Source organism: Rhipicephalus sanguineus, chromosome 2 (assembly GCF_013339695.2).
Source record: "Rhipicephalus sanguineus isolate Rsan-2018 chromosome 2, BIME_Rsan_1.4, whole genome shotgun sequence".
Lineage (NCBI taxonomy): Eukaryota > Metazoa > Arthropoda > Arachnida > Ixodida > Ixodidae > Rhipicephalus > Rhipicephalus sanguineus.
Genome location: NC_051177.1, coordinates 77,578,292 through 77,594,338, shown reverse-complemented (window position 1 = coordinate 77,594,338; position 16,047 = coordinate 77,578,292). Strand labels below are relative to the sequence as shown.

Sequence of the window (16,047 nt, the reverse complement as noted above, 5' to 3'; positions counted from 1 at the left end):
CGCGTTGCGTCAAGTTCGAGAACGCGGCTGAGGATAGCCGGCCATAAGCACGTGCTTCGGGCGCTCCCGTTGCGAATGCGCGCTTGTTTCAGTTGTGTTATGACAGCTAATGTCCATGGTCATCCACATTTAGCGTTTCTGACTGAAAAACATTAAACCGAACAACCAGAACTTGGTAAGGTGAAGCCTACTGCGACTCTATCGTTGTGTTCGTAATGACTGTAGCCCGTCCTCAGTTGTCTGAAATTGAATGCGATGGCTGTCTTGCCCGGCGAAGTACCTGGACCTAGCACGGTGTGTATTACTGAGAAAAGCTTTTTCCCGTCCCTGTGCTTTTCAGAGATGGCCACAGACCACGATGAGGTGGAAACCATCTTGAGCTCCATCCTCGCAACTCAGAAGGACGGTCTACCCTTGCAAGCCTTAGACGGTGAGTGCGAAGTTGTCAAATAAAAGATGCTGCTCGGGCTTTGTTGTTTTTTCACTCTTTAACATAGGAAATAGGAAACAATTAGGCAGAATATCAGTGCCTGTCTTGTACCCTTCTCTGTTTCTACTGTTTCGCGCTGTGTAATCCAATACGGGATCGTTCTGACTCGATTGACTTTCATTTGTTTAGGCTCAAGAACCTTGGGCATTAGTTTGATCGCGGTGATCAGTCGCGTTACTAAAAGTACTCGACCAGTCGGTCGGGCTTTCTGGAATGCTGTAGCTGAATCCAGACATTCCGAGAGCCTCAACTGCTGCTGCTCAAGGAGAAGTTTTTGTAATGGACAAGACGACCCCTTGTTTGATTGATTGCCCCCGAATCGAACGCGTTGGCAGTTGATCGTGGAAGGTTTAATTAATGATGAAGTGAGACGTTAGATGTTTCTAAGTCGTGCTCTGCGTTGGTTTTGTTCACGTGTCTGCTTCTTCTGCTCTTTCTTCAACAGATGAGTACCAGGCTAACGTTGGAACGAGTATACCGTACCAAGAGCTTGGGTATGACTCCTTGGCTCAGTTTCTGGAAAGCGTGCCCGAGGTGGTTTCTCTGCAGAGGTAAAAAATTGTCGCGGAGCATTTTCGCACTTTTCCGCTATGCCGAGTGCTGTCCGATTTGAGTGTGCAGCGAGTCAACCTCTAAATGCGAGAGCACTTTTTTGGTTTCTCCTACTCTCACTTGGTGTGGCTGCCCGCCGCGGTGGATCAGTGGTTGTGGTGCTCGGCTGCTGACCCGAAGGTCGCGGGTTCGATCCCGGCCGCGACGGCCGCATTTCGGTGGAGGCGAAATGGTAGAGGCCCGTGTACTGCGTAATGTCAGTGCACGTTAAAGAAGAACAGATGATCGAAATTTATGGAGCCCTCCACTACGGTGGCGTGCCTCATAATCATGTCGGGGTTTTGGTATGTAAAACCCCAGATGCTATTATTATTTGGTGTGGCTGGACTTCTGGCCTCGAAACCGAGGCCAGTCATAACGATGATCACAACTACTGCAAAGCAACAGTAAATATAAAAGTATTACATTAATAGTTGTAGTGTTGGTTATCTAGCAACAATTGTGGTGGTTCTTGTCTAACAGTTTCGCTGTACGTCCACATTCACAGGGTGGAATGGAGGCAGATTTTTTTTTTTTTTTTTTAGCAAAGCGAATCCTCGTCCTTGTTTCCAGACTTGATGTAGATGGACTTGATTGTTGCCATGGTGTGCGGTGTTGAAGATGCAGAAGTAACTTTCCTGAGTTGCATAAAATCTGCGCTGTTTTCATGTGAAAAGCTGGAGGTGCAGATATTTCTGCGCTATTTGTGTTCAAGAATCGGCACACATGCCTTTTGTGTGCGTGCTGGTTCAGAAGTTCTGATGCTGTATTCTTCCTGGCGCTTGCGAGGTGGATAGAAACCTGTGTTCACTTTTGAAATGTGTCTGTCTTTAGTTACGGCTGCCTTCGGGTCACATGTGGCAATAGTATGCCTTAGCCTCGTGTTAATGGAATTTAATTTTTTGTTGTTTGTTTCCGTGGTAACTAGGGCCCCAGATGGAGAAATTGTTGCACATGCGGCCTACAATGCTATGACAGCCCATGTGACAAAAATGGTGGCAGAGCAGAAACCAGGCCCAGTCAGAGCACGCCGGCAGCAAGTACAAAGACCATTCCACAGGAATGTCCATCCTTACCAGAAGGTGGGTTCATCGGGATTTTTTTTCTATCAGTTGCGAAAAAAAAAGTGTTTGCAAAGTATTTCGAAAGCGCTTTGGAGCAGAACCTCCCTATTAGTGCTGGTTCAAGGAGATGACAAGGTAATGTAGTACGAACAAAACAATGGCAAGAAATAATTCATATGCAGTGCTTGGCTATTTAAATCTAAACCTGCTGTGAAGTGACACATATTGGTTGCCATGGCAACCAATACGTGTGTATGGTATTGCTTCTCAACATTTCCCTTCCCAGTCGTCGGAGTCTAGAAAATGTAGGCATGTGCGCTGGTTTACAGGCCACATGCCGTTTAGTTGCAAAAAACGTGTAGCCCTGTTTTTATGTTTTCAGTGGTGAAATGGGCAGGTCTTCACAAGTTCCTCTTCATTGTGCCGACCACATCTGAGGGCAAAATTGATTACGTTGACATCAAATACTAAAGTTGGGCCGTAGTATTGCTTGCAGCTTGTGAGAACTAGCACTACACCCACTCACTGTTGTAAAATTCAGCTGATATAATTTGTTCCCTTAATGTTCCTCTCATTGCTACCCCAGACACCATGAAAAATTTGGCTGTCTGAGGTCTTTTGAGAGAGCTGAGAGGGATCTCCGACGAAAAAAAGAAAAACTCAAAGGGACTGACAACCAATTTTTCTCAACCCAGTTTTTTACGGCATGACAAAAAGCTCCCCCTCTGTAGTGGTTAAACGTGCAGTGGTTGATTCCAAAAGGGCGAGGATATTGTGTAAACAGAATGTTTTGATCCGAGAAATCACTAAAAAATAGGGGTGTGCGAATATTCGAAATTTCGAATATTTTTCGAATAGTGTTTGCTATTCGATTCGATTCGCACTGAAATTTTACTATTCGAACTTCCCAAAGACAAATGCAGTCAACGTCCGGTTGAAAGTGACCCCTTCAGATTTTCAATATGCTTAACCTCATTACACTAGCGTATTGCGGCAAAGCTGTCTTTCAAGCTCCGTTACGGTCGAACTTAGCCAAGAGACAAAGTCCGGTTGAAAGTGGTCCCTAGATTTTCAATATGCTTCACCTCATCACACCCCCGTATTGCGGCAAAGCTGCCTTTCAAGCTCCGTTACGGTCGAACTTAGGCAAGAGACAGTCAACGTCTGATTGAAAGTGGTCCCTAGATTTTCAATATGCTTCACCTCCTCACACCCCCGTATTGCGGCAAAGCTGCCTTTCAAGCTTCGTTACGGTCGAACTTAGGCAAGAGACAGTCAACGTCTGATTGAAAGTGGTCCCTAGATTTTCAATATGCTTCACCTCCTCACACCCCCGTATTGCGGCAAAGCTGCCTTTCAAGCTTCGCTACGGTCGCAAATGTATTAACTCAAGAAAACGCTGGTTCCAGTATGGAGATGAAATATGTGGCAGAGTTGGGGGCCCAATTAATGCTGTTTTGGGCCTGAAATTTGTGCAGGAAGTCCGAAAAATCGGACGCCGAAGCTTTTTAGCATCCAAAATTTCAGATGTTCTTATATATCGACGTCTACGAGACAGATTTGGAACTCCGGACTTGAAGGGAGCACACCCTTGTCCGCCACATCAGTTGGCCTTCCACAGCATTTGAAAGAGGAGGAGAGGCTGAGGAAATGGCATCTCTGCCTATCACGTGTAAAGTGTTGCCGGCAACACTTTGGTTGCACCATATCATGTACATAAATACAATTCGGCCTCTACATTGCCTCACTCTTGATAAGAAAGACAACTATGAAATATGACCCCACCAGCGCTTCATCAACCTAGCGAAAAGAAACACTTTCATGTAGCTATCTCACAAGAACATACTTAGGGATTCTCTGCAACTTTTTCTGTAATTTCACTTCGAATTATTCGAAAAATGTTTGAGAAATATTTGAAAATTATTCGAAATGATTCGATTCGCACTCAATCTTTATTATTCGAATTCGCTTCGCACCCAAAATTTTGCTATTCGCACAGCTCTACTAAAAAAGTTTGTCCCTCCTCCAGCAACGCTGAGAAGTGATAGCGATGCCGATAGCCCTCCTCACAGACTGTTATTATGCTCAAGGTTCTGCTTTCACAGGAGTGAGTGCAGCTGTGGGTAACCACCTTCATATTGACATTTTCAGCTGTTTTTGAATATAAAAAGCAGGTAGAATAATTTTTCCGAACGCTCATCGTCACACGAGGTCCCTTTACCACATCGCGAGCCAGGCGCTTATGGCCTTTGCGATTAGCTCCGGCAACGCGCCGTTGTGCATAGCCAGAGCTAATCACGGAGGCCATGAGGCGCTCTTCGTACTTCTCCCGCTGACAGCATTCTTGCTGCTGCTCATGAGCATCGGATCATACGTCAAGCAAAGGCGGCGCCACTGTTCTGCTCAGTACAAACGAAGGCATATCTGCATGTTTTAAGTTAGAAAATATAATAAAAAAGTGTACTGCGCATCAGCGCTAATATAGAGACAATTAACAGCGTACACCAGTAAAATGTCACGTGATCGCCATCATGTGCATCTTCACTTGTCTGCCGCGTGAGGCACTAGAAGTCATTTTGAGTTAAGAAATAAAAATATAAATCCGCGTTTAATGAGAAAAACAGGGTTTGTTTTAGACAATACCATAGGCAATCTCTCCCTTGGGGGGGGGGGGGGGTATCTCAGTTTGTGTTCTGAGCAGTCTTCCGTCCTTCTAAGGCAGCTTCGCTGTAGTGGTGCCAAGCCTGAAGGTACGGCCGAGGTGGGCGGCCTTCCTTGTTTCTCTGTATTTTCCTGTTTCTTTCTTCCTCTCTTTTTCTCTTTGTTTCTCTTTTTTGCTCTTTCTATTTTTTTCTTCTTTGTTTTCTTTCATTTTCTCTCTCTATTTCTTGCTTCCTCTTTTTGTCTTGCTTTCTGTTTCTTCTATCTCTTCTTCGTGTCTATTTCTTTCTGTCGCTTTCTCTCTCTGTCTGTTCGTTTCTCTCTATTTCTTTTTGTTTCTATCTTTCTCTCTCTTTCTCTGTACTCGTTCTCTCGCCCATCCGAGTTATTGCGTGCCACGCTGGACAAATTGGCGCACCGGGAGAGCATGCGTCGAGTGCACGTGTTCGGGGAGCAAAGCAGAAGATGAAGAAGAGGAGCGTGCGCCTTTCACGATGATGATAAGTTTCACAAACGCTATACGGGGCTAAGCCGAGCATAAACAGCTACACTGTTAAAATAAATAAATAATTTTTTTTTTTAAAAAAGAAGGCTTCGTAATGTAGTGAGAGCATTTACTTTTAAATAGGACTCAAGACATACACCCTTATTCTTTCATGTCATGCAATTTACTAAAAGGGGAGGGGACATGCATCTTTAGTTTATTAATTCTAAAACTTGCCTAAAGACCCATAAGACACGTTTCAAGAGAAATCAACAGGGTCTGTGGCAACCACACCATAAGCAAACACCGTTGTGTTAGTGATATAATTGCATAATGAAACAGTAAGGCATACGTTGTGCTGGTCATTTTCAGTAATCAGCTTGTATTTCTGAAGTCACACTTGTATTTCAATTCAAATGAAACCAGAAACAAGAAGAAAGGAGGTTAATCTTGAGCAGCACATGCTGACACCATTTCTTTTTTTTTCAAGTCCAGCGTCACCTTTTCCTTCATTGTAGAATGTAACTGGCAGGTAGAGTTGTAGTTTGCAGTTACACGAGCAGCTGAAATATGATGCATTATTGAAGGTTTCAGCTACATCTCATGCTCTGAACAAATAATGATTTTGGGCGTTGGCTGTTTGAGGAAAGTGCTACACAAACAGGCAGGGTTCATCATTGGCTGCTTACGTGTGCACATATTAAACTATGTGCACACGTAAATGCACTCAAGTTACAATACAGTGGCCTAGGCAGTTCCTTCGTCCCATATTTTCTTTTGCAAATGCCTCAGTCCGTCTTTTGTGTATGTGCACTAACATGAGGCAAAAAGAAAAGAAAGTGAAGAACAGTTTCTGTAGGCCCGTGAGTGTGTCACGAGCTTGTGACGGCTAAGAATTTGAGGTAAACCGTAGTTTTTGTGTGTGTGACATTTAACCGGTCTAATTGGCATAATCACATGTGAATGGCTGTCTCTCGATTCAGGCAAATCGCACCAGGGGCCAGGCTTTGGGACCAGCATATCCAGCGGCAGCGGGCCGTCCACAGACGCAAGTGGATTTCTCTGCTCCCAGGAGGGCAAGTCGTTATACTTTCTTTTAGTTTTAATTTTAGCATAAGCTCTGTAAACATACCTCTCACTGGGTAAGAGCCAGGCTCACTTTTCTAGATGACAATCATTTGGTGCACCCACGTGTCTTTATTCTAAGGTTCTGTTGTCATTTCACTATCTCTGTTTTTGCTTGCCATTTGCTCCGTGTCTTGCTAGGCGACACACCAGGCATGTTAATCTTCGCTTATGTCCACTGCCATACTGATGCCCCTCCCTGTGTTATTCAGTCCACCTTTTTCACGATGTCATGGTGCATTTGCCCTTCCCCTAGTCGTGAAGTCTCAAAACGCTCTCTTGATCTTTTAGGCTTTCATTCTGGCGATTCTAGTTGTGGTGGTCCCTACCAAAACGGCATAGGGCAGCACAGGAAAATGAAAAAGGCGAATTAATATAGGCCTTGTGCAGATGTCGATTTTCTGTTTTGAAATGACGTCAAAGCTACTAACATTGTAATGATACTACTGTACAGTTAAAAATAATTGTTCAAATAGGGTGTGTTATTCGCATAAACCATTGCCAGAACATCCAGAGGTTACCTGGAATGGTGGTTTAGTGGCTACGGCATTTCACTGCTACAAGCGAAAGGGTACGAAAGGGAAATCGACAACCACCCTTTTGTAGCACAAAGCCACAAGGAAATCCATACGGACTTCTCAGAAAGAAAGCCTCTTAGTTGCTGAAAAATTCATCCTGGTCCGGGGATCGAACCCGGGACCAAGGCCTTTGTGGGGTGGTTGCTCTACCAATTGAGCTAACCAGGAAGCTAGCAGTTGGCAGCGCGAGGGCGAATTCATCGACAACTTCGAAGAACATGGACACATACTATTGCAAACCAGTTTTGCGGAATCTCTCAAGGTGGCAGAAGGGTACGAAAAGGAAATTGACAACCAGCCGTTTGTAGCACGAAGCCACAAGGAAATCCACAAGAAAACTACAAGAGGCTTCCTTTCTGAGAAATCCATATGGGTTTCCTTGTGGCTTGATGCTACAAACGGGTGGTTGCCAGTTTCCCTTTCCAGCTTTGACGTCATTTCAAAACAGAAAATCGACATCTGCACAAGGCCTATAATAATTCGCCTTTTTCATTTTCGGGATTCTGCAGAACTGATTTGCAAGCAAAAGGGTGTGGGCGTGTCCTATTCTAGGCCACGGTGGCCGAATTACAGAGGGGGTGAGATCTAAAGGTGCTGCATACTGAGGTGCACATTAGAGAACCAAAGGTAGTCAAAATTTATCTGGGGTCTCCCACTATTTAGTGTCTCATAATCATATCATGGTTTTGGCATGTGGGGGGAACCCTGGTATATCATTAATTGAGCAGCCAAAAATTGAAAAATCTGAAAGAAGAAAGGGTGCATTTGCTTCTTTGATATGAAATCCACTTCATCTCTCTAGTTACTGTTTTTCCCAGATCATGGGGAAGAACCTGAATGGCACCAACTTCTCCTCACTGGCTGCCGTTTTCCTCAACCCCATATGGTTAGACCAGGTCGGAAAAATTGCGCAAGGTCCTCTGCGGTGTTTGAAATTTCTGATGCCACTGCATACTGGTTCAGTAAAAAATGTTACAGTGCCGCAGGGATGTGTATATAATCGAGCAGGTTCGAAAAACCAAAAAAGATATGGTTGGTGGCTGTAAACGAATTTCTTATCCTTTGGCTTACCTTGGCCGTAAGCCTAGTTATGTGGCAGTAGGACTTGCTTGCAAAAAGCAGTGCCATTGCTTGTGCTTGTTTTTCAAATTCCTCCGACATGCACTGACTGATTCCACTGCCTGCATGTAAACAAAGACATTTAGAAATCAGAAAAGGGATATTGCAAGCACAAAATTATATATCCATATGCATAGGCATCATGTTACAACATGTGTGTGTGTGTGTGTGTGTGTGTGTGTGTGTGTGTGTGTGTGTGTGTGTGTGTGTGTGTGTGTGTGTCTTGTGTGTGTGTGTGTGTGTGTGTGTGTGTGTGTGTGGTGTGTGTGTGTGTGTGTGTGTGTGTGGTGTGTGTGTGTGTGTGTGTGTGGGGCCCTAAGAATAGTAAAGCGATAATTATGTGCTAAGTAAAACAGATTGTATAACATAATGACAAGAAGCACAAAGAGGGATGTAAGTCAATCAAAATGCCCAGTCAATTTAAGAAAGTACATATGCTCTGGAAAGAACATCAAATACAATTGCTATGAGCATAAACACAAATGGTAGTGTAAATCAGTCAGTGTGCTCATAGTGCCGCAGCTTTTGGAACTTCGAAAGAATGGGATCATGAGATAGTTGGTACATTTTTTTGAGTACTGCTTAGTTCGTGCAGCACACACATAAGACAGAAGCAGGAAAGAAACACAGACGTGCCAGTTCATATTGTTTTTCATTCTTTCCTGTTTCCTTTTTTCTTTATTTCTGCTGCACATACATAGTATTGCTGGAACTTGCTTATGTTAATTTGAGTAGCAATGTGCGATGGAATTTTACTGCACTGTTAATTTTTAAAGGTCATTTTTAACATCACTGGGATGTTGCAGAAACCACTGCTGGAACTTCCTAGCAATGTCGAGAGGTTCCGCAATCGACGCTATTCGAACAGACCTCGAGCCAATCAGAAACACCTAAGCCTGAGGTTCCCCATGGCTGGAAACTTGACGTACGGAAATGGTAAGTTTGAAGAAACAGTGCTTTTATTGTTTGAAGTCAGTGTGTAGAGACAGTAAAACAGTCCATCTGGGTCATCCTGAAGTGCAAGTGGCAGAAACTTGCCGATCTTGAAATGTGTCTTTTTCAGTGTGTCTCAAAGGCCCAGGTAAAAGGAAGTAAAGTTTCTATGTAAAAAGAAGTAACCTTCATTGTATGCACCTATGTCCTAAGTTACTTGAGTTACCATAAAAACTTGCGTATGATACAGACCTGCGTATAATACGAGGTGTAATACGAAAGAAAATGTTTTTATCCACATATAATGCGAGTGAGGAAAGCTCACAGTAAGTAGCACAGTCGAACCCACTTATAACGATCCCACATATAACGATGCGAGAGCATCGCGGAGACGTAAAGTGTGCGTTGCTTGCAAAATGCTTGTTTTCGCCGCGTTGAACGAACAGGCTACTCGCCGCACCTGTGCATGGTCCGGAGTGAAGCAGGCACGAAGAACGTACAAACGCGCGCATACGGCATACAGCAAGCGGCCCGGCAGTGACTCTGCGAGCCGAGTAGGCGACGCGTTGTACGCAATTAGCCAGGGATGATCGGCTCCACGTGGCAGTACCGCGCTTCGGTGAAAGGGCGTCAGTTCATTGCAAAGGCGGTTAATTCACTCATGAGCACGCAGTGGGCGTCGCTTCACGACGCGAAAAGGCTTAGCCTGTCACCGAAGGGGTTAGCACTTTAATAAAAGTGCGCAGAAAAAGAAACCTGGCTTGGCTGCTAAGCACACATTTTTAAGGGCGAGTCTGTATATAACGAACTACTGATATAAAGACCACTTTTCGCGACACTTTCGAGTTTGTTATAAACGAGTTCGACTGTAGCAGAAAACTTCATTGATATAAAATATGAATGAGCTATACTCAGGCTGGTCGGGGCTCCTATTCTAGGGCTCTCCGCTGGCATGGGCTCTTCAGCTCACCTGCAGTATGGCAGCCCTCTGGGCTGTCTCCTCCAAGCCGGAGAGCAGGGCCTCCCAACCCCTTCGCATTAGGCTCACACAAAGCATTTATATGAATTGCAGTTCATGTTCAGTCATCATCTGCTTCACTGGGACATCCTTCATACAGTCCTTTGTCGGAGATCTCTTCCCACAGAAAGTAATCATTGGTAAGGTTGAAGACTGGGCGTGTTGGTAAAGCATCACTTTAGATTGTATAGCGCAACTAACTGATGAGACACAAGAAAGATACACACATAACAGAGCAGTTTAGCGCTCTGTTGTGTGTATATCTTTCTTGTGTCCCGTCGATTAGTTGCGCTATACAATCTACAGTAATCTTTGGTGCCATCAAGTGTGTTTGATATGCCGCATTTTGGCGGCTGAAGAGCATCCTTGGTGATGCTGGCCCAAGTGTCCATGATCCAGCTATGAAGCACTTCTAGAGAAGCCCGTTTTAGCCGTCCACTAGTCGTTATGCCCAGGGTCTCCCGACTTAATCCACCCTGTGCAGCAGCACTTGATCAAATCCTTAAAAGGCTTGCTAATTCAGACGTCCAGCAGTTGCAGCTTGGATGTCATTCCACCAGGTATGACGACAAGTTCGTGGCAAGGTTCATACAGCAGTTTATTAGTGGAATCAGCCAGGTGGCAGCGAAAACCATTCAACAAAAGTAGTGATGGGAACCCCAGCAATGCTCCAGGCCACCAACAAAATACAGTGGAACCTCGTTAATGCGTACCTGCCGGGAACGCTGCATAACTACGTACTAAATGGTAGTGCGCATTAACCACCAAGTAAAAATTTGCATCTCCTCGTGTACGCCATCGCCGCCAGCAAAGAAATAAATACAGTGCCACAGCAAATATTGCCTAAAGTACCCATTGCAAAGCCTTTTCTTCCTCTTTGTCAAAGTGGAGAAAAGATTCTGGTACTCTCGCACGACCGTCCGATAGCGTGCGGTGGCGACGCCAAGGAGCATTTCGGAACTATTACAGGGTCCGGTATACGCAGTGACCGACATAGCGACAGAACAGACAGTGTCGGCTTTCCGCGATATATCTGCGCGCTTCTGTACCGCGATCTGCTCCTAAACAAAAACTGACGCAGTTCCAGTGAAACGTGGTACGGCTGCGTGGAGCCGATCGTCTCCTGGCTATAGTTGCGTGCAGCGTGTCGCCTTATCGGCTCACGCCATCACTGCCAGGCCACTTGCTGTATCGCACGCGCGAATTTGTCATGGGAGTGTTCTTCGTACCCACTTCGCTCCTGACCGTGCACAGATGCGGCGAGTAGCTCGTTCGGTTAATGCGGCAATGACGAACTGCCTGCAAGCGATACGCACTTCGCGATGCTCTAGCGATCCTGGCAGTGGACAGTAGAGCGTTTGGGTGGTCGCCCAATTACTAAAGCGTGCAGTATGGTTACAACAGCGCTACGCTTGCTGTGCCATACGCTTGCGTTTAGCGTGATAGCGTCAATGCAAAGAGATTTCGCTTCGCCCGCGACCAGCAACGCTCAACTCCGCAACAGCGAGCGGCTTTCATTTTTACAAAGCGGCGCGCGCTTGAACACGGCCCCGCACAACGACGCGGCAGGGATCGGCGGCCTAGCGCGTGCAGGTTGTCGCCTATTAAAGGCGTGCAGTGGGCTTAAAGTGCTGCACCGCACGCGTGCCCGAGCAGATAGATACCTATTGTGATAAGGTTGCCAGCGATAAGTCATGCTGGCGCGTTCGTCGGCGGCTGCCGCCTCACCTTCGTTCTTTCCCGATGCTTACCCGCAAAGGCATCGCCGCAATCGCGCGGAAGTCGGAATCAGTGATAGACCAATCTACGCACTTCTCAAAAAGACGGAAAACTTTTGGCGGCACATTATGGCGTCCGGAAGTTCAGCGGCGCAGCAAACATTTTATGCCACAAAAAGTTATTGCGGTACGCAGGGTACGCACTAAACGGTAGGCGTAGCACGAAGCACTATGACTTAAGCGGTCAGCGAATGCATTAGGCTCTATGAGACTCGGTTGGGGATTCGTCGCAACTACGTTTTAACCGTTAGTGCGCTTCAAGCGGATACGTATTAACGAGGTTTGACTGTACATACTTTATCCATTCAAGCACCAATTCTTCGTCCATCCACGCTTCGACCTGGCAGGGCACAACCACATTTTTCAGAAACCTCGTTTTTTTGGCTGTGTCTTCTGCTTGAACGCTACTTGGGGTGAAAGCTTGTGACCATCCATTTTGCGGGATAACATTATGGTGAGCCGCATCTTCTCATTGCCATTGGACCGTGCGCAAGCTTAATCGGAGCCTTTCTCCTCCACTGTCGATGCTGATGGCATGTTGAGCTGCGCTGGTGTCTCATCACCATTGCCGATCTAGCCCAACTGAAAGTCAGCATTGTTCGGCAGATTTATCACATGCTATTGAAAAGGCACAAGCTGTTCTTCGTCGCTCTCAGCGTGTGTCTACGATACTGACCTCACGGTGTGTGTGAGGTTACGCTTTGGCCACGCTAGAACATTCTGCGGGACTGCTACTCAAGTGTATGTAGATATTTCCTTGCACTATAAAGTAGCTCAAACTACAATATACACCCAATATTTAGGCTTGTGCAAACAGTAAATTTTAGGTTCAAAGCGAATAGTATTTTGGTCAAATAATTTCGAATCGAATTCGAATAGTATATATCATATATTATAAAGAAAAATGAGCATATTTGTCACGGGCCAACTAACCTGCACAATATTTTTTTAATATTGAAACAAGGTATATATGCAAATGTCATTCTTTTTGGTTCAAAGGAAGTGGAAGCAACTTTGAGTAGTTGCAGGATTTGATTTTCGGTAGAATGCTAGTGATAACCTGTAAAATATGTTACGTTTTAAAATTTACTATACTTAGAGCATATAAGCCGATATAACGAGCTTTTAAACTGAAAAAAATGCTGAATTGATGTTAGGGTAATATGTTAATTTAACCTTGAAGCAGGGCTTCGCGGCAGTGTGGTTTTTCCTGGAAAGGTGTATTCACTGTATAGCACCCCTCCACTGCAGTGAAACCACTTTTACATGGGGGGGGGGGGGGGGTAGTTGCATGCAGACTAATACAGTAAAACCTCGGTGATACGAATCTCGCGGGGTTACAAAAAATATTCGTATCATCCGAAATTTGTATCAGCAGAAAACATGGAAAATTATTACGTGACAAAAGAAAGTTGGCATACATTTTGATTTAGTGTTTCTCAGGGCCGCAGCAACGTCATGAACAGCTCTGAATGATTGCCAGTAAAGTTTTTAGACATCAGCGATCATACTTGTACTCGTAAATATATGGTGCATGCGTGCGTGTGTAATTCATGAACCAGATGTGTTGTGCCCCATGACCGCTAGGAGCCCCTTCCTAATCTTACTACGCTTTTCTGCATGACACAAGAGTACTGCGGCGAAAGTTATTATACAAGCGCTTTGCACACGATGGAGAGAGGCCAAGCTCCTTCGCCAAGACCCTCCGCTTCGTCTCTTGGGCTCTTCGTCCACCTTTAATGGGACTTCATGACGGACCCGCAGCCCAAGTTTCAGTCTTGTTTCATAGAACGTCTGATTGCGGGGACATGGCTTGCATCGACGTGGCAGACACGTGTTAACACAGTGCAAAGACGCTGCTGTCTCGAGCACAGGAGCACGAGTCAACGCGTCGGGAAAAAAAAAAAGCCCGACGTCAGCATCATATGTAACCTAAGCGCGAAGGCGCCTAAAGGCCTCCAAGATTCGCGCGCACTATCTCGGAGGCAACGACACACCGTTGATGGTCGCGCAGCGCGCATGTCCACGCCCGCGCGTGACTGACGGGTCTTCCGTGACAGCGCGGGCAGCACCTGTTCGTACCTGTGCGCTAGCGTACATTCGTATCAAATGTCGCGGGGTGCAAATCTGTTCGCAACAACCGTATTCCAATACATTGCAAGCTAATGGGCCTTGGCCGGGACCACAGGAAAATTCGTATCACCCCGAAATTCGTACGAGCCGTGATTGTATCACCAAGGTTTTACTGTATACACCTATTCGTTCATTTCGAATACTTCGAAATTTCCAAGAATTTAAATTCGAATTGAAGCAAATTCGAATATTGTAATATTCGTTCGAATATTCGAAATGCTCGAACATTCGCACAAGCCTACCAAGTTGTTTTATTGGGAAATAAGGCTTTGCAGTAAAAAAAGTTTTCTCCTGGTACTTGGATTAAACTCGGTACCTCCGATGCTTTTCCAGTGCTGTCGATCCACTGCCTGAGCTGTCCAGGAAGTTAGCAGGTCGAAGATTGAAGGCATATTATATTACACATTGACAGCTCATAGTGCAGAGACACTCAATATATCAGACAGGTTCTGCAGGGAAGTAAGAACCATGAAAGGAAAAAAGAAAATTGTCATTGTGGCACCTATTCACTTGGGCATTCTCTGGCCAGTGGGCACATGCCTCTTTTACACCAGGTGTATAGAAGCCTCACATGAAATTTATATGTGTGGCATATTTGTATCGGCATGCGCCTTTCCTCACGGTTCTTGTTTTGTGATTGAAAGATTAAACATTCTCTTCATCCTTTGGCGCCACTGTGTTGATATCACGTAGTGTGCATTCATAACCTTGTATGTGCAAAACATCTATGCATTTTGATGTAGCTTGTGAACGGTGTAGTGCATGAACATTGTGTAGGAGGAAAATAAACACTATTGTGTATGTCACGTTTAGTTGTATACAGCGTGTCATCAACCTTTTTGCTTTGCACGGTAGATTCCAACATGTGCTTTCAGATCTACCTAATAGTAGTGTTTGTGTTCATAAAGTTTGAACTTCCCATTCATCACAATTAATGCTGCCGTTATACCCCTAGGTTGTGTGTTAGTCACTTGTGGCACTGGGCTTAGCAGCAAAGTGCCACTCTGACAATTTGGGATTCTGTATTACAGATTTGGTTTGTGCCGAGTCGCGTTTGCTCTCGAGTCATCGCACCTCCCACATTTTGTTTCAGGCCGTGGTAGCAGCACTAGGGATGACAGGGATGTTGCTGGTGATAGCCAGCAGCCACAGCGAAAAAAAGGTAGCATGAAACAAGGAATGAAAGCATGCGCCTGCCATTTTTATAGTAAATGCTAGTACAACGGGTACAGGAAACAGATGCACAGCTGAGTAGCATAAAGTAGCTGGGCTAGTTGATTCATACTTATAAATACTGCATAGTGCAGATTTAACACAGGGCACAGGAAGAACACCGACACACAGGACAAGTGTTTGCCCTGTGTGTCAGCACTCTTCCTGTGTCCGACGTTAAATTTGCTCTGTCTAGGTATTTATAAATCCTGGGTAGCAGATGGGCTCACCTTGCGATGTCACCTCCACAAATAAACCTCTTTCGAGATTGTGCCTTTTCAATGTAACAAGCAGCGCGAAATACAAAGGCCAAGATAGAAGCACACAGAATGAGCGCGGAACTTCAATGGCAGTGAATTCACGGAAATCGCTTGTTCGGAAACTAACAAAAAAACATAATCTTGGCTATCACATGGTGTGACAACAGAAGAAAGAGAAGGAAAAAGAAAACGAAGTAGAATAAGTAACAGAGATGAATAATTTTTGAACGAGCTGTAGTTAAGGTTCAGTGCTCATCTTGTTCATTTCTTTCTCCGCCTTTGTCGTATGCACTACCCACCACAGTAAATCGAAACCAACTCTCTAAATTTTTCCTTTTCTTGTAACTAGAAATTGTATTTCTCGTGAAGTGGATAAAGTCTTCAAGTTTTGAAAAAGGATTTTTTAACAGCAGAGCTGTTGTAGCTCGCCGTAGTTTATGCTGTGTCACCAGAAAACTCCTCAAGTGGGTGTGCGTCACAGGAATTGCGCAAGCCCCGCCGCCTTGTACAGCGGGTGTGAGTGTCAGACGAACACGTGATAAAGAGAGAGAGAAATAAATAGAAAGAAATAGAAAATAGAGAGAAAGAAAGTGAAAGAAGG

General features: G+C 45.1%; 1 protein-coding gene and 1 non-coding gene across 3 annotated transcripts in view; one reads left to right on the top strand and one right to left on the bottom strand.

Annotated features, from left to right (window-relative positions):
• The first annotated feature begins 66 nt into the window (after positions 1 to 66).
• The window catches only part of LOC119383216 (uncharacterized), a 35,934-nt gene continuing 19,953 nt past the window's right edge, over positions 67 to 16,047 (top strand). Inside the window, exons 1-7 of one of the 2 annotated variants that reach the window (XM_037651256.2) lie at positions 67 to 175; positions 341 to 430; positions 936 to 1,041; positions 2,010 to 2,163; positions 6,274 to 6,366; positions 8,919 to 9,048; positions 15,068 to 15,136. In XM_037651256.2, the coding sequence (XP_037507184.1) occupies positions 343 to 430; positions 936 to 1,041; positions 2,010 to 2,163; positions 6,274 to 6,366; positions 8,919 to 9,048; positions 15,068 to 15,136 (640 nt within the window). In that variant the 5' untranslated portion in view covers positions 67 to 175; positions 341 to 342. The remainder of the gene's footprint in view (positions 176 to 340; positions 431 to 935; positions 1,042 to 2,009; positions 2,164 to 6,273; positions 6,367 to 8,918; positions 9,049 to 15,067; positions 15,137 to 16,047) is intronic. The other variant, XM_037651257.2, reaches the window with a different exon arrangement.
• Positions 7,088 to 7,161, bottom strand: Trnac-aca (transfer RNA cysteine (anticodon ACA)). Its single transcript has one exon. It is a non-coding gene; the product is annotated as a tRNA-Cys (tRNA).